The sequence below is a fragment of the Balaenoptera physalus genome (assembly GCF_965194825.1).
Source record: "Balaenoptera physalus genome assembly, chromosome: 5".
NCBI classification, from domain to species: domain Eukaryota; kingdom Metazoa; phylum Chordata; class Mammalia; order Artiodactyla; family Balaenopteridae; genus Balaenoptera; species Balaenoptera physalus.
Window position 1 is genome coordinate 3296751 of NC_138884.1, and position 19150 is coordinate 3315900.

A 19150-nucleotide genomic window follows, 5' to 3' on the forward strand; every position below is an offset into this window, starting at 1 on the left:
TTTTCAGTCAACTTTCCTTGAAGGTATTTATTCTTTAGAATGTTTTGAATTTTTATGATTCTTTTGGAATATTGGTCACCTGTTCTCAATTTTTTATATTAGGTCAGGATCTACTTAAAAATGAGTTAAAAGCCACATGAATTTTGTGTCTGTCTGGAAAATAGGGTCTGACTTCCACAGATGCCCTAGAGATCGCAAATATATACTGCATTACAGCCCTGTTATTTTAGCTGTCACAGAAGAGACAAAAGTAGATTTAACGTTGGAGAAATCTTGGTAGGAAATGTGCACTGGGGTATAGGCTACTTTTGACTCCTAGGATTAAAGCTTCTTGGTGAAAGAAGACAGTCTTTTGATAACACATCAATTAACGTAGACATTATTTTAAAAATTGTGCCTTGCTGAAAGATGTCCCTTGGTATCAGCACATTAGCTTTTTTTGACCCAGCTGGGAAGGCAGTGAAAATAAAGTTAACAGTGGTGTTAATCGAGCCTCTCTATTTTTTTTTAAACCTCTCTTAATTTTGACAGCATCTGGATTTCATTCTTCTTACTGGGTAGCGCTACCATTGTTCTGTTTTATGTTTTGACCGTCTGTGCTTACTGGTAACCCCGGCAGGCTTGAGAAGTGGCAGACAGGTGTGACTACCTAACTTAAGTGTTGGCCTGGTGAGTGGGAGAGAGAAGTGATCGCATTTTTAATAGATAGAATATGTTTGCAATTCATGGTAGTGTGAGTACAATAATCAGAACAAAGACAGGTGGTGAAAAGAGACATGTGAGCTAGGAGCAAGGGGCATTGTGTATAAGTCATTGAAACCTCCAGCCTAGACTCAGCCTTAAGATCAGATAAGGATAAATTTACTGTTTAAAATCTTAAAGAGGCTTCCAAGAAAATGCTCTTCTTTGAATTTTCTTGCAGAAACATAAAAACAACTGGCTGTATAACAGGGTAACAGAGTTTTAGTAAATGTAGCTTGAAATATGTTCAGATGAATGCAAAGTGCTATGTTTTCTGGAAGAGGCTTTTTTTTTTTTTTTTTTGCTTGAAACTGTTAGATTTGAGATGGGCTTTTGGGGGGGAGCTTTGTCCTTGCACATCTAATACCACTAGACTATAAGCTGCTCAAAAAAAAAAAGATTACCTCTACCATTTCCCTGCTTCCCCCCCAGGGTACACAATAGGAGCTAAGAAATATTGTTGCCTGAATGACTAAAGTGTCACATTCAAAAGCACTTTCATTACCAAATGCAGAGCAGAGACCATTTACACCGTGGCTATTTCCAAAATCTATTGCTGCTAATTAATGAAATCTTATCTTCCATGAGATGTAACATCGATTTAGAATGACGGAAAGAGAATATCTTTCTTTTATTGTCATTTTTATTCCACCGTTTGTTTGTTTCCATAACAGCAAGAACATTGGCCTCGGATTCATTACTCAGGTTTCTCTCCCAGCCGAGCAAAGCCGCAGGCAGTGTCGGCAGAGGTGTGTGAAGCCCTAGCCCCCAGCTGTGTGCCAGAAGACGGCAGACCACCGAGCGCTCCTCGCCGCGTCTCTGTGGCCTGTTCCTCGCTATTTCACTGCTGTTTAGTATTTCCTGAGTGTGGCGGCGGCTCCATCCTTTCGTTTCCTGTCTTCAGGGGCAGCGCCTGGCCCGCAGCTTCCTCACCCTTCCCGCTCCTCCTGCCCTGCGCCACCCCCTCTAACCACCTGCCACGCAGCTCGCCCCCCAGTCAGGATGTTAAAGCCTCCCTGGCCACCACCTGACTTCCCAGCGTCCCCCCAAAGACTGGAAATGACTCAGGTGGAGGGAGACAGGCAAAAGAGAGGAGGAAGCCGGGGCAAACCTCCTGACTAGGTGAGTACACTGGAGAGAAAGGCGTACGCGGGGGGCGCAGACTCGGGCACCACCTTTACCCCCTTTGCCAGGAGGAACTCCGCGAGGGGCCAGGGACACAGACTGAAGGCAGACGCCTCCCAGGGGAGGCCGGGGTGCTCCGTTCGTACAGTGTTTTGGTCTCTCTTCCTTTTCAAATGCACCGACATTAAAATATCAGACTTGGTGGACAAATATAAGTGTTCAGCTTCTCTTGAAAAATCGTAAGACTTGGGCCCACATTCCTTCAGGGTAATAATCAGCTAGCGCTGAGCAGAGCTTCCCACGTGCCGTGACTTAGCATCGATCCCCAACCTTTTTGGCACCAGGGACCGGATTCATGGAAGACAATTTTTCCACGGGGGGCTGGGGGGCGAGGAGGGATGGTCGAGGCGGTAATGAGAGCCATGGGGAGCTACGCGGAGCGGCAGGTGAAGCTTTGCTCACTTGCCCCCAACTCACCTCCTGCTGTGCAGCCCGGTTCCTAACAGGCCATGGTCTAGTACCGGTCCTCGGCCCCGGGGGTTGGGGACCCCTGACTTAGGAAGACCCTGAACACACGTGTGTACATACACACACACATGCACACAAATACAGACACAGACATACACACATGTACACACATACACATACGCATACATACGTAAACACACGTGTACATACACATACGTATGCACACATACACAGGCATACACATACACACATGTACACGCATACGCACACACATGCACATACATACGTGCACACATGCAAACACATACAGGCACATATACAGACAAACATACACACACGCACACAAATACATTCACAGACATAACATATGCATACATGCATGCACACATAAACACACACATACACATACATATGCATGCAATACACATACATATGCACACACATGCAAACACATACAGGCACATATACAGACAAACATACATGCACACAAATACATTCACATACACATATGCATACATGCATGCACACATAAACACACACATACACATACATATGCACACAATACACATACATACGCACACACATGCAAACACATACAGGCACATATACAGACAAACATACACACACGCACACAAATACATTCACAGACATAACATATGCATACATGCATGCACACATAAACACACACATACACATACATATGCATGCAATACACACACATACGCACACACATGCAAACACATACAGGCACATATACAAACATACATACACATGCACACAAATACATTCACAGACATAACATATGCATACATGCATGCACACATAAACACACACATACACATACATGTGCACACATACACAGACATACACATGTACGCTCATGTACACACATGCACGCACATACACATACATACACACACATGCAAACACATACAGGCACACGTGCAGGCATAAACATACACACACACGTACACATATGCATACATATACGCACATAAACACACACACATAAACATACGCACACATGCATACACGCATGCACGCACACATGGGCACACATATACATGCACACACGTTTTGCACATAATAAAGGATCTATCTACCCAGTGGCACAGACTGTAACTACCCATTTGTGTGGGTAAAGCAGACTGAAAATGGTGAGAAGTTTGGGCCTTAGGACTGGGCTCTTCCACTTTCTAAACCTGTAACCTTGCCGATGTAAGCCTCGACCCTCCTTTGGTGTGGGTTGGGTGATGTTGCCGTCCGTCCCCACAGGGTTGCCATGAGGATCATTTGTTTTTTAACGATTGGAGTGAAGGTACCGAGTACACGTGGAACGGCAGAACTGCGCGGCTGCCCAAACGTTTTGTTGGTCATTCTGTGGCATTAAGTGTTATCTGCTGTATGTTCCCTCTTTTAAAAATACAAACAGACATGGATGGATCATTAATATATTGATTTCCGAGTTCGTAACAACACCTAGAAGAACATAAGGGTGGCCAGGACCCGGGACCCAGCACTTCGCATCCTTGGGTTCACCTGGCCACACCTCCTCCTTCAGGTCTCCTCCAGGGATCTAGCATGGTTCCCGAAAGCTCCAGGTGTGTTTTGTTTCTGAGTTCCTCTCCACTCCCCATCGCTTAGAGCCATTTCTGGGAGACCTGGACAGGCTCTCCCTGCCCCGGGATCGTTCTCAACAGACTAAAGCCGTGCATGGTACAGGAGAAAGCCAGCAGAGGTTTCCCTCCCTCCCTCCCTTCCTCCCTCCCTCCCTCCCTTCCTTCGCTCCTTCCTCTTTTCTTTCTTTTCTTTAATTTGAAACAGATTCATACTGTAGCCATTCTTATTCCAGCTTATCACCATGTCCGCTCAACTCTCTAAAATTCGTACAATAATGATCTTCCCTCTCACTCCCATCCCTCCCCCGTCTCACAGGGATGCAGAAATGCAGCCCTAACTGTGAACGATTCCGAGGCCCCAGGGATCCTGTTTCCAGGCTCCACAAGCCCGTCCGGCTGGCACTGTCCCCTCGCTCAGGACCACAAGCAGCCCGTTCCTCTTCTGCAGACACCCCTCCCACTGCCCCACACACAGACGCCTGCTTCCCTAACCTGCCTGCACGCACTGAGAACAGAAAGCAGCGTGTCTGACATCCTTTCCTGAAAGGCAGGCAGTTACCTAGGGACCCTACACACATCGGGGGAAACCACCTGAGACCTGGGTTCCGTAAACCTGGTATGTGGAGCACAGAGGCCGCCCACTTCTCAGCGCTGTGCCCGCCCACCTCTGTCCTTGTCCAGCTGAGTTGCTGAATCCCCAGACCCTCCTGCCTTCTCGCTGGAGGCCCTGGCATTTTTCCTGGTCTGGTTCCCTGGCCCCTCCCACCCTGCCCTCATCATTCCTCCAGAAAACGCTTCACGTCATAATAATCCCTAAAGCAACTGCTCTGCCAGCAATAGAGTCAGCATTTTTAATCATTCGAGAGGATACTGAACACCCTGGGCTGAGGCATCGCGACTTAACTTCTTCCCCAGGTCCAAGGCTTCCACGAGAAAATCTGCAGGACTGAAAAGGCCTATCGAAGCCTCTCCCACCCCTTAGAGTTTGAGTTTGCCGGATGGCCACATTTAAAGCCATCAGAAGCGTGGGGCTCTGGGGTCAAAGCGTCTGAATGCTTTCTTACTTCAGGAGCAATCCCCTTCGACCTCCTTAAGGAAGGGCGCATCACCAGGAGTTCGTGAAGGATTCAGGTGGGAGAAAAGCATTAAAGTCCCAAGGCACATGTGCTGGCAGGAGGAATGACAAGACGTGGGGTGTCTGTGATCCTTGCTGGCACCACCTGACCCCTTCCCTTCTTCCTTCTGAGGACTTCCAAATGCCACGGGAAACGGAACCACATGAAGAAAGCTCGGCATCCAGAAGCTTTCGTACTTGTAGTTTCTGTTGCCACAAGGAATAAAAAAAAAATTCTTGAAGGGTAAGGTTTATATGGTAAGCATCAGTATCAATTATGTTCTGACCAGATTCTGAAGTGCAGGTGGATACCCAGGAAGGAGGGTTCTCTCCCTTCCTGAGCACCGTGCATTTTTCAAGCCAAGGATAAAGAAAGCTTCCTCTGCAGAGGCTAGCTTCCAGCTCCCAATGTGAATTTATGCCACTGACCATGACCAATATACTGCTCACACCTGTGTCAGACAGGGAGGGCCCGCTCATGTCAGCTTAGATCTCTCCAGCTCACAAAGATAACCCATGTTCCAGCGCCTCCCCCTCCCCCTTCCTCATTTCCTTTTTCCCTCCCAGAGGTATGTTTTATTTCATTGTAAAGCACTTAGAGACTGCAGCAATATGCACCATATAAATAATAAATGGAACGCGATGGGACTGGAACAGTTGAGTTTCCACGGTGATCTGATGTCTGGCTTTTCTAGGGAATCCAATCAACAAGATTGAAGACTGGCTACAGGATTGTGGGGAATATAGTGATGAAATCTGAAGTAGAACATCGCCAGCACTCCAGAAGCTCCTTCTGTCCCCTTCCGTTCACTGCCCTGTTTCCAAGGGCAATCAATACCCTGACTTGTAGCATCAAAGATAAATTTTGGACCAGTCCCTCCCATCAGGAAACTTCCACAAGCCTCTTAGACAGCCTCATCCACCAGAGGGCAGACAGCAGAAGCAAGAAGAACTACAATCCTGCAACCTGTGGAACAAAAACCACATTCACAGAAAGATAGACAAGATGAAAGGCAGAGGGCTATGTACCAGATGAAGGAACAAGATAAAACCCCAGAAAAACAACTAAATGAAGTGGAGATAGGCAACCTTCCAGAAAAAGAATTCAGAATAATGACAGTGAAGATGATCCAGGACCTCGGAATAAGAATGGAGGCAAAAATCGAGAAGATGCAAGAAATGTTTAACAAAGACCTAGAAGAACTAAAGAACAAACACCTAGAAGAATTAAAGAACGAACAAACAGAGATGAACAATGCAATAACTGAAATGAAAAATACACTAGAAGGAATCAATAGCAGAATAACTGAGGCAGAAGAACGGATAAGTGACCTAGAAGACAAAATGGTGGAATTCACTGCTGCAGAACAGATAAAGAAAACAGAATGAAAAGAAATGAAGACAGCCTAAGAGACCTCTGGGACAGCATTAAATGCAACAACATTCGCATTGTAGGGGTCCCAGAAGGAGAAGAGAGAAAGGACCCGAGAAAATATTTGAAGAGATTAGAGTCAAAAACTTCCCTAACATGGGAAAGGAAATAGCCACCCAAGTCCAGGAAGCGCAGCAAGTCCCATACAGGATAAACCCAAGGAGAAACATGCCGAGACACATAGGAATCAAATTGGCAAAAATTAAAGACAAAGAAAAGTGATTGAAAGCAGCAAGGGAAAAACGACAAATAACATACATGGGAACTCCCATAAGGTGAACAGCTGATTTCTCAGAAGAAATTCTACAAGCCACAAGGGAGTGGCATGATATACTTAAAGTGATGAAAGGGAAGAACCTACAACCAAGATTACTCTACCCAGCAAAGATCTCATTCAGATTCGATGGAGAAATCAAAAGCTTTACAGGGCTTCCCTGAGGGCGCAGTGGTTGAGAATCTGCCTGCCAATGCAGGGGACATGGGTTCGAATCCTGGTCTGGGAAGTTCCCACATGCCGCGGAGCAACTAGGCCCGTGAGCCACAACTACTGAGCCTGCACATCTGGAGCCTGTGCTCTGCAAAAAGAGAGGCCGTGATAGTGAGAGGCCCATGCACCGCGATGAAGAGTGGCCCCTGCTTGCCGCAACTAGAGAAAGCCCTCGCACAGAAACAAAGACTGAACACAGCCAAAAATAAACAAATTAAAAAAAAAAAAAGAAGCTTTACAGACAAGCAAAAGCTAAGAGAATTTAGCACCACCAAACCAGCTCTACAACAAATGCTAAAGGCACTTCTCTAAGTGGGAAACACAAGAGAAGAAAAGGACCTACAAAAACAAACCCAAAACAATTAAGAAAATGGTCATAGGAACATACATATCGATAATTACCTTAAACGTGAATGGATTAAATGCTCCAACCAAAAGACACAGGCTTGCTGAATGGATACAAAAACAAGACCCATATATATGCTGTCTACAAGAGACCCACTTCAGACCTAGGGACACATACAGACTGAAAGTGAGGGGATGGAAAAAGATATTCCATGCAAATGGAAATCAAAAGAAAGCTGGAGTAGCAATACTCATATCAGATAAAATAGACTTTAAGATAAAGAATATTACAAGAGACAAGGAAGGACACTACGTAATGATCAAGGGATCAATCCAAGAAGAAGATATAACAATTATAAATATATATGCACCCAACATATGAGCACCTCAATACATAAGGCAACTGCTAACAGCTCTAAAAGAGGAAATCGACAGTAACACAATAATAGTGGGGGACTTTAACACCTCACTTACACCCATGGACAGATCATCCAAACAGAAAACTAATAAGGAAACACAAGCTTTAAATGACACAATAGACCTGATAGATTTAATTGATATTTATAGGACATTCCAACCAAAAACAGCATGTTACACTTTCTTCTCAAGTGCACACGGAACATTCTCCAGGATAGATCACATCTTGGGTCACAAATCAAGCCTCAGTAAATTTGAGAAAACTGAAATCATATCAAGCATCTTTTCTGACCACAACGCTATGAGATTAGAAATCAATTACAGGGGAAAAAAACGTAAAAATCACAAACACATGGAGGCTAAACAATACGTTACTAAATAACCAAGAGATCACTGAAGAAATCAAAGAGGAAATCAAAAAATACTTAGAGACAAACGACAATGAAAACATGACAATCCAAAAACCTATGGGATGCAGCAAAAGCAGTTCTAAGAGGGAAGTTTATAGCTATACAAGCCTACGTCAAGAAACAAGAAAAATCTCAAATAAACAATCTAACCTTACACCTAAAGGAACTAGAGAAAGAAGAACAAACAAAACCCAAAGTTAGCAGAAGGAAAGAAATCATAAAGATCAGAGCAGAAATAAATGAAATAGAAACAAAGAAAATAATAGCAAAGATCAATAAAACTAAAAGCTGGTTCTTTGAGAAGGTAAACAAAATTGATAAACCATTAGCCAGACTCATCAAGAAAAAGAGGGAGAGGACTCAAATCAATAAAATTAGAAATGAAAAAGAGAAGTTACAACAGACACTGCAGAAATACAAAGGATCATGGGAGATTACTACAAGCAACTGAAGGCCAATAAAATGGACAACCTGGAAGAAATGGACAGATTCTTAGAAATGCACAACCTTCTGAGACTGAACCAGGAAGAAATAGAAATTATGAATAGACCAATCACAAGTAATGAAGTTGAAACTGTGATTAAAAATCTTCCAACAAACAAAAGTCCAGGACCAGATGGCTTCACAGGTGAATACTATCAAACATTTAGAGAAGAGCTAACACCCATCCTTCTCAAACTCTTCCAAAAAATTGCAGAGGAAGGAAAACTCCCAAACTCATTCTACGAGGCCACCATCACCCTGATACCAAAACCAAACAAAGATACTGCAAAAAAGAAAACTACAGACCAATATCACTGATGAATATAGAGGCAAAAATTCTCAACAAAATACTAGCAAACAGAATCCAACAACACATTAAAAGGATCATACACCATGATCAACTGGGATTTATCCCAGAGATGCAAGGATTCTTCAATATACGCAAATCAATCAATGTGATACACCATATTAACAAATTGAAGAATAAAAACCATATGATCATCTCAACAGATGCAGAAAAAGCTTTAGACAAAATTCAACACCCATTTATGATAAAAACTCTCCAGAAAGTGGGCATAGAGGGAACTTATTTCAACATAATAAAGGCCATATACGACAAACCCACAGCAAACATCATTCTCAATGGTGAAAAACTGAAAGCATTTCCTCTAAGATCAGGAACAAGACAAGGTTGCCCACTCTCACCACTATTATTCAACATAGTTTTGGAAGTCCTAGCCACGGCAATCAAAGAAGAAAAAGAAATAAAAGGAATACAAATTGCAAAAGAAGAAGTAAAACTGTCACTGTTTGCAGATGACGTGATACTATACATAGAGAATCCTAAAGATGCTACCAGAAAACTACTAGAGCTAATCAAAGAATCTGGTAAAGTTGCAGGATACAAAATGAATGCACAGAAATCTCTTGCATTCCTATACACTAATGATGAAAAATCTGAAAGAGAAATTAAGGAAACACTCCCATTTACCACTGCAACAAAAAGAATAAAATACCTAGGAATAAACCTACTTAGGGAGACAAAAGACCTGTATGCAGAAAACTATAAGACACTGATGAAAGAAATTAAAGATGATACAAACAGATGGAGAGATATACCATGTTCTTGGATTGGAAGAATCAACATTGTGAAAATGACTATACTACCCAAAGCAGTCTACAGATTCAATGCAATCCCTATCATATTACCAATGGCATTTTTTACAGAACTAGAACAAAAAATCTTAAAATTTGTATGGAGACACAAAAGACCCCAAATAGCCAAAGAAGTCTTGAGGGAAAAAAACGGAGCTAGAGGAATCAGACTCCCTGACTTCAGACTATACTACAAAGCTACAGTAATCAAGACAATATGGTACTGGCACAAAAACAGAAATATAGATGAACGCAACAGGATAGAAAGCCCAGGTCAACTAATCTATGACAAAGGAGGAAAGGATATACAATGGAGAAAAGACAGTCTCTTCAATAAGTGGTGCTGGGAAAACTGGACAGCTACATGTAAAAGAATGAAATTAGAACACTCCCTAACACCATACACAAAAATAAACTCAAAATGGGTTAAAGACCTAAATGTAAGAAAGACCAGACACTATCAAACTCTTAGAGGAAAACATAGGAAGAACACTCTTTGACATAAATCACAGCAAGATCTTTTTTGATCCACCTCCTAGAGTAATGGAAATAAAAACAAAAATAAACAAATGGGACCTAATGAAACTTCAAAGCTTTTGCATAGCAAAGGAAACCACAAACAAGATGAAAAGACAACCCTCAGAATGGGAGAAAATATTTGCAAATGAATCATCAAAGGATTAATCTCCAAAATATATAAACAGCTCATGCAGCTCAATATTAAAATAACAAACAACCCAATCCAAAAATGGGCAGAAGACTAAACAGACATTTCTCCAAAGAAGACATACAGATGGCCAAGAAGCAATGAAAAGCTGCTCAACATCATTAATTATTAGAGAAATGCAAATCAAAACTACAATGAGGTATCACCTCACACCGGTTAGAATGGGCATCATCAGAAAATCTACAAACAACAAATGCTGGAGAGGGTGTGGAGAAAAGGGAACCCTCTTGCACTGTTGGTGGGAATGTAGATTGATACAGCCACTATGGAGAACAGTATGGAGGTTCGTTAAAGAACTAAAAATAGAATTACCATATGACCCAGCAATCCCACTCCTGGGCATATACCCAGAGAAAACCATAATTCAAAAAGACACATGCCCCCCAATGTTCATTGCGGTGCTATTTACAATAGCCAGGTCATGGAAGCAACCTAAATGCCCATCGACAGACAAATGGATAAAGAAGAAGTGGTACATATATACAATGGAATATTACTCAGCCATAAAAAGGAATGTAATTGGGTCATTTGTAGAGCCGTGGATGCATATAGAGACTGTCATACAGAGTGAAGTAAGTCAGAAAGAGAAAAACAAATATCGTATATTAACACATATATGTGGAACCTAGAAAATGTTACAGATGAACCGGTTTGCAGAGCAGAAATAGACACACAGATGTAGAGAACAAATGTGTGGAAACCAAGGGGGGAAAGCGGGGTGGGGATGGTGGTGGTGGGATGAACTGGGCGATTGGGATTGACATGGATACACTGGTGCGTATAAAATGGATGACTAATAAGAAATTAAATAAATAAATAAATAAAAAAGAAGTGGAACCGTCTTGGACACCCTGAGTTTGGCTCCCATCCCAAAGCAAGACAGGTTTAGGCGTGCAAAAGCTGCTTCTTTGACAAGGCTAGTATTTTTTCCCCCTCCCTTTCTTGAATCCGTCATTTCATTTGCTTATTGGGATGAATGTCCCTGCATGTGAAATATACGGAATAAAGGCAGAGACGGGAGGGCAGGGGAAAAAGGCATGGAGTATAACAGGATAGAAGTAAATAAAGCCAACAGTAAACAGGCACCTATTTACGAGGCATTGTGCAAGGTGATGAAGGGATACACAAGTATCGAGGTTTGAGACACAGGCTCCATTTCCAAGGGGCATGTGTAGCCCTGTATACAGTCATCACACAGCAACTTGATAAACGCTAGGAGGTAGATGCTGTTACAGGAGAGAAGTCCATTTCGGTTGGGGAGACAAGCCTGGAAAGACTTCCTACCTGGGTCTTAAGCAGGATTGTAGAGATCTGAGGAACAAGTATTGGATGGAGAAACTATGAGGAAAAGCAGACGTATAGAAACAGAAAGGGAACAGGTGAGCTCGGGGATCCACGGTGGGTGGGGTAAAGGCGGCTGAGCCCAGACTGGAGAGGAAAGAAAGAAAGGAATTCACGTCCGTCCAGGAGGCCCTTCATTCCAGGTCCTTCAAATGAATTCTCATCTAATCTTCTACAGAGCCTTGTAACTGTGCAGATGAGTAAATTGCAAAGTTAAGTGTTAGCACAGGGGTGGGACTTGGATCTGGGTCCTCTGAGTCTGTGATCTGTGCTCCTTTGGGGATTCCACGGTCCCGGTGTCCTTTCTGTTGCCTCAGAACCAGGTCTCAGGATTTGGAGTTTACCTGTGGACAGTTGGAGCCATTGAAGGTTTTTCCAACAAGGGAGAAATACAATAATCAGAAAAGAGAGAACACCCTTTAGGATGTCCAGTTCTTACGTTTATCAAAGGGCCTCCAGAGAAAAGGTTTCAGACGGGGCCGTTAGCAGGCAAGGAGTAGTGTTCTCCTTGCTTAACTGCCCTTTACCACATCTGATAACTGATAATCTCATAGAAGATTTTACATCATTCTCTAATAATCTGAAATTCATCTGAGTTTTAAAATAATCTGATGTGTACAGCAGCTGAGGTGACATCTTCCTCCCTCTTATTTGGTTTCCAAAAGATTAATCACATCAGAGACACCTATTCCAAACTTAGTGCAAATGAAAATCACTGAAACATTCAGTGCTGGAGCACTTGTGCTTGGCTGAGGGTAGAGAAACTAGGAGAATCATTTAGAAAAGCAATTTGAAATTACAGACCTAGTCCCGAAAATGTTCATTTTTGGAAACTCAGATTAAGATGCTACTTCAGGGACTTCCCTTGTGGTCCAGTGGTAAAGAATCTGCCTTCCAATGCAGGGGACGTGGGTTCGATCCCTGGTAAGGGAATGAAGATCCCGCATGCCGAGGGGCAACTCAACCCGTGCGCTGCAACTTAGAGAGAAGTCCACGCACCTCAACTAGAGAAGCCCACAACAAAGGGCCCACACACCACAAGGAAGACCTAGCACAGCCAAAATAATAATAAAACAGAAATAAATAAATAATAAATTTTAAAAAGATGCTACTTCAGTTGAAGCAAACTGTGTGTTAATATTAAAATGAAAGATACCAGTGCCATGTCAGAATATGGAAATATTTATGATGTAATGTTATATGGAAAAAGCTGAGTATATCATTATAATTTTTAAGATATCTGTATATCAATTAGTAACTATAGGAGACTAATATGGAAAGGGTCATTGTATTGCCTTGGGCTTTTTTTCTTTATAACTCTTGTTTTGTTGTTTTGCACATCTTCTAATGGTATTATTTTCTAAATGCCATGGTTGTAGGCACAGGCAACTAGGGTGAAAGGGGACAGAAAACCAGACTAGTTGCTAAGAGTGTCGTCAAACCACAATCAGCACTTCTTATGCTAAGAACAAGCAAAAGAAATACAGTTTCTGTCTGTTTTGTTTTGCCTTTGATCCTTGTTTATATTCTTAAACCAGAAATACCTGGTATTGAATGAAGGGAAGGTATAGAACTTCTTTTTATTTATTTTTATTTTTTATTTTTTAGAACTTCTTTTTAAAAATGTATGCCTCATATTTATAAGCAGGAAAACATGTACTTTACATTTTTTTTCAACGGTGTATATCTTCTTCTTTCTGAATAGGTTTAAGGGCAGCTCTGCCTAAACTTAGAGAAAAGGGTAAGAACTTTAAACTCTCTTTTAGGCATGTGATTCTGTGACTATCATTGCAGAACCAGAGCTATTGCAGGATAAAGAAAACAAACAGCTATAAAGAAAATACTGAAAACATGGCTAAGAGTGGCTTATTTCTGGTTAAAAGCATAATTATAACATAGAGGATAGTATACTTTTTCACTTTAACTGGCACATTTATGAAAAAACAATGGTATAGGAATGACTGAATAACTTGAACAGTATTTTACAAAGCACGCTCCTACCCATTATCTTTATAGTTTTATGTAAAGTAAAATACTGACCCACAAATGGCTAATAATACCTTTAATTGGCCTTCCCAATTTGATTTTAGGATAGTGATTATAATGAATATACAGTAGTTTAAAAAAATCTAAGTGTAAATGTCATTGTGATGGATACTCTATAGCTTAATACATCTTTTTAAAATTTATTTTATTGGAGTCTAGTTGATTTACAATGTTGTGTTAATTTCTTCCACACAGCAAAGTGATTCAATCATGTGTGTGTGTGTGTGTGTGTGTGTGTGTGTGTGTGTGTATACATACGTTCTTCTTCATATTCTTTCCATTATGGTTTATCACAGGATACTGAACATAGTTCCCTGTGCTCTACAGTAGGACCTTGTTGTTTATCCATTCTATATGTAATAGTTTGCATCTGCTAATCCCAGACTCCACTCCATCCCTCCCCCACCCTCCTCCCCCTTGGCAACCACAAGTCTGTTCTCTATGTCTGTGAGTCTGTTTCTGTTTTGTAGATAAGTTCATTTGTGTCATATTTTAGATTCCACATGTAAGTGATATCATATGGTATTTGTCTTTCTCTGTCTGACTTACTTCACTTACTATGATCATCTCTAGGTCTATCCATGTTGCTGCAAATGTATAGCCTAATACATCTGGAACATAGACCTAATCTGAGAGAGTTTATGATCTGAAAGGGGGTAACATGAATGTAGACATAGATCGTCGGACAGCTCAGAACAAGGAGAACAAAGAGAAAAGACAATGGCAGGGGTAGGAGAGCTGCCAGTAGATACACATACGAGTCTGCACAATACACAATACAGGGTGACACTTCCCTGGGCACTGGAATCCTCTAAGAGCCTGAGGGCCAAGTCTATTCTTTGCCACAGACCCCAGACAGCAAGCTTTCCTGAGGCTCCATATCCTAAAGAATGACTGTGAATCTAGGCGTGATAAAACATGGGGTCAAATCAAACGGTGAAGGTTGATAAGAGTTGATTTTAAAAGGCAGATGAGTTTTGTGAAGGCGTCCGTGGGGAGATAACGTCTGAGCTGGGAGGGGCAGCCGTCGCAGGGTTCACTGAGGAGACAGAGCTGACGGCCTGCAGAAGACGGGGTGGCGACCGGAGGGGCCGCGTCCCTCCCCACGGGAGGTGCGCAGGTGCCTGACCGTAGGGGCCGACCTCAGCCTCTGGCACGAGAGGCAGCACAGGGGCCCAGCGAGAGCATCCTCTGCAGTCGTTTCGAGGCCTGTGCAGAACTAAGGCGGGGTTCAGGGGCCCCCCAGGCGTGCAGGGCACGGCACAGTGAACCCTGCCAGGCCTGACTGTTGCACAGGGCGCCAGGCCCCAGGCGGGCCAGGCTAATTTCCAGGAGGAATCGAGTATGTTCCGAAGTTGCCATCAGAGGGATTGACACAGATTTCCAACGTTGCCAGCCAGGTCAGATAGGGAAATGGACTTGGGCTGGACCTTTAGGGAGAAGTCCAATGTCAGGGCGGGACAGAGAGGGACAGAGCCAGAACCAAAAGCCCAGGGTTTAGAGCCAGGCCCCAAACAGGGAAGGGATTATGCCCCAGACATTGGGGGAAAACAATGAACAACAATGGCAGCTTGAACAAGGAATAGCGGCTAAGAAAACATAGACCAGGAAGACAAGCATTTTCTGAATAGTTGTGTCTGGACGGGGCAGTTAACAGTTCCAAACCTGAGGGACTTTGGGGCGGCCAGAGAGCTGCAGGTTATCCTGCGGTTAAATCCCGCGCAAAGCAAACCAACTAACATAAGCCTTAGCTGTGAGATGCCTTGACCGGATGTCAATCCCGCTCCCAAAGTTCCTCTCGTGGAGTAGTATTAAGTACATGTAACGCATGAAATTTCTAAAAATCTTATATGTTCTGGTATAATGTTATAAGTAATAATCCTAGTTATTACTTTAAAATGTATATCTCAGAAATAACTAATTTTCTTGTCAACTGCATTACTGTGGTCATTTTTAAGTCTTTTGTCATTTACAGACAGTTCTGGGTGTATTCTCATGATTTTGCAAATATGTTCCTATAAAAGGGTTTCATCTTCAAGAAATTCATGGAAAAGACTCTGACAAGTACAGGTTTCTGGTAACTGACTGTACTGCTGAACTGAATGAATAAGCATTTTCAGAACTCTAATGAAAAACTGATGAACTCATAAAAGTGCTAACAAAAGATCAAGATGAAAAAAAACAATTAATTACATGGGACTGAGTGAACTGATGAGGATGAGTATAATTTTTGTGACTTTCTGTCTGAATTTAAAAAAAAAAAAAAATCCCACAAGGACTCAGAGGCAAAGAATATACAAATCAATTTTCACTGCAAAGTAAAGGAGCTGTTACAGTGGAGGATTACTGGACTGAATGTCAATATTATGACATAGTATGAGTGTGTTTCATGTTTGGTAATTGCAATCATTGTTGCTTTTGTTGTGGTCATCCATGTACAATGCTTGGTGTCAGTCTATTTATCTCTTGTAAAAATAAAATACAGTGTGTGTGTGTGAAAAAAAAAAAAAGTACATGTAACGCATCTGAGCACTGACAACACAGGACAAGCTGGGGGGAAAGGCATACCGCTGGAAAACCGCAGACCGAAGGCAGGGCCAGGGAGTTTGGCCTCTGCTGGGCGGATCCCACCACCGCCCAAGCCCCAGGGGCTCTGCCCCTTCCCCTCCAGACCCTCGGGCCCGACTTGCCTCACCCTGACACCGGGGACACGACTGGCCCGAGGCTGGATCCCGAGACGCTCGTTCGTGGTGGGCAGGGAGAGATGTGGGTCCTCCATGAATCCTTTGAACAGGATGACAGGCTTGTAAGAGAACTGAACGCTTAAAAGACTGAGCCCAAACACCAGGAGCCCCATGGAAACGGAGGCCTTCCCTCTGGGAAACGCTGGCTGTCTTATGACTGATGGGGGGAGCATGGCAGCACGGAGAGCAGGGGACCCATGCGGTGGGTCAGCAGACATGCGGTGGCACAGAGGCTGGCATGACCAGAGAGCCCAGCAACAGTGGGGACGTACAGCACCCATCAGCAGGGGCACCGGGGCGGCACCCACACAGGTGTATGTGCAGAGAGCAGGACCACAGCTGCCTGCCAAGGAGAGACGGGGCCACCCAGCGGTCCTGCCAGAGCAGAGAAACAGGCGCGGTGACCGCAATGCGAGGAGCGGCAAACAGGATGCTATTTTATTACCCTTTAAGTAGTTATCCCTTGATCGTCCCCTGCCAGGCTGCTCTGGCCTAGAAAGCATGGGTTACATGGATTTGAAACTAAGATAACTGGCTTTAGCTGCAAAAGCAATTTAAATTGTTATATTTTTTCTTATTAATAATATGTCACTGTTTTTTTAAAAATTGAAGTATAGTTGATTCACAATATTGTGTTAGTTTCAGGTGTACAGCAAAGTGATTCAGTTATACATACATATATATTTTTCTGATTCTTTTCCATTATAGGCTAAGATATTGAATACAGTTCCCTGTGCTACACAGTAGGTCCTTGTTAGTTATCTATTTTATACATTGCAGTGTGTATATGTTAATCCCAAACGTCTGTGAGTCTATTTCTATTTTGTAAATAAGTTCATTTGTATTTTTTTTTTTTAGATTCCACATATAAGTGATATCATATGATATTTGTCTTTGTCTGGCTTACTTCACTTAGTATGATAGTCTCCAGCTCCATCCATGTTGCCGCAAATGGCATTATTTCATTCTTTTTTATGTCTGAGTAATATTCCATCATGTGTATACATATCTATATACCATATCTTCTTTATCCATTCATCTGCCGATTGCTTCCATGTCCTGGCTATTGTAAATAGTGCTGCTATGACCATTGGGGTGCACGTATCTTTTCCAGTTAGAATTTTCCTCTCTTCTGGATGTATGTCCAGGAGTGGGATTGCTGGATCATATGGTAGCTCTATTTTTAATTTTTTAAGGAAACCCCATACTGTTTTCCATAGCGCATTAGCCACTATTTTAAAACACCTATTCCATGCTAGTCATTATGATACACAGGGTACTTATACACGCATAAAAGATTTAACTATCCCCCTTTTTAGGCAAGGAAATCGACATTCAGATGAACTGAGACTCAAACTCAGGTCTGGTGCCTTTTTCCCGAACCCCTTTCCCCCACTACCCTCTCCTTTAACTTCTCCCCGGTGAACTCTGGTACCTCAGGTCACTGTCTTGACTAGTCTTGAAAACTGATTCACCATCTGTAATTGATCCATTTATGTTCAGTTCATTCAGACCGACTGCATTTTAAATAGTCTGTTCCCCCAAAAGTTGATAAAAATGTAGGAAGAATTACCATTTGGTTTAAGTTTACCTATTTATGACTCAACCCCACAAAGATAATTGCAGCATAAGATGTGAGGGTAGCTTTGCAAAGCCAAGTTTCAATGCTTTTGTTTTAAAGATCAACGAAAGGGAAAGTACTGAGAAAAAATAAGAAGTTTACAGCCTGAAAGCTGGGCTGACTCAGTAGCTATTCAGCTTCATTGTACTCTAAAAATAAATAAACTTGTCTTTAGGAGGGTGGCATTTTCCTTGCCTTTTTTCATTGAAGTTGATTCCTTAAGCTTTAGCTATTATGTGTTTACTTAGGTGCTTACAGGGATAATGTCAAAAGACAGCCCTAAGAGTGTTAACTTGGATATTTGTCATTTATGACTGTGTATTATTAATAAGAGTTGGTGAATAAATAAGGAATACCAAGATGAACAATGAATATTTTCAAACCAACACAATTGGTTTGAGAAATGGTTAGAAGAGAGTGACTGATGCATAAGGTGTCAGGGGTTCGCATCCTTCAAATTTTGCCAAGGCAAAAAGACAATGTGGAAACAGAAAAATGTATTAGAACATTATAAAACATTTCAAGTAAATTGTCTCTAAAACTTCAAAAACAGAAACTCCTATGGACACAAAAGTAGCTTCACTGCTATTCTGTCTCAACGCTCATTTAGTGTTTAAAAGAAATTCCTCCATTACCTCTTCTATTTTAATCAGAAAAATGACAAAAGTAAGCTAGAAAATAATTACTAAGGAAAATTCTACTTCTGGTGTCAGCGATCTTCTTGAAATTCTTCACTGTTTCTTGTTTGAAACACAGATGAATAGATTCCCTCTTATCTTACTCAAAAATGGTTACTGGCAGGATTGTTTTAAAAACAACGTTAACCTTTTCTCTAACATTTATAATGTTTAGGGATTCCTCCCCCAAATTCTGTT

General features: G+C 42.2%; 1 protein-coding gene and 1 long non-coding RNA gene across 14 annotated transcripts in view; both read right to left on the bottom strand.

Moving 5' to 3' along the window:
* Positions 1–19150, bottom strand: part of LOC309660861 — a 239158-nt gene that overhangs the window by 136260 nt on the left and 83748 nt on the right. The window lies entirely within an intron of this gene.
* The window catches only part of SPMIP2 (sperm microtubule inner protein 2), a 170213-nt gene that overhangs the window by 116784 nt on the left and 34279 nt on the right, over positions 1–19150 (bottom strand). For 2 of the 13 annotated variants that reach the window (XM_082461903.1, XM_082461902.1), the window contains exon 2: positions 16606–16694. The exons of 9 other annotated variants lie outside the window; for them this stretch is intronic. In XM_082461903.1, the coding sequence (XP_082318029.1) occupies positions 16606–16694 (89 nt within the window). Of the gene's footprint in view, positions 1–4746; positions 5275–15117; positions 15341–16605; positions 16695–19150 lie in introns of those variants that run through there. 2 more of the 13 variants (XR_014263607.1, XR_014263606.1) reach the window with 2 other exon arrangements.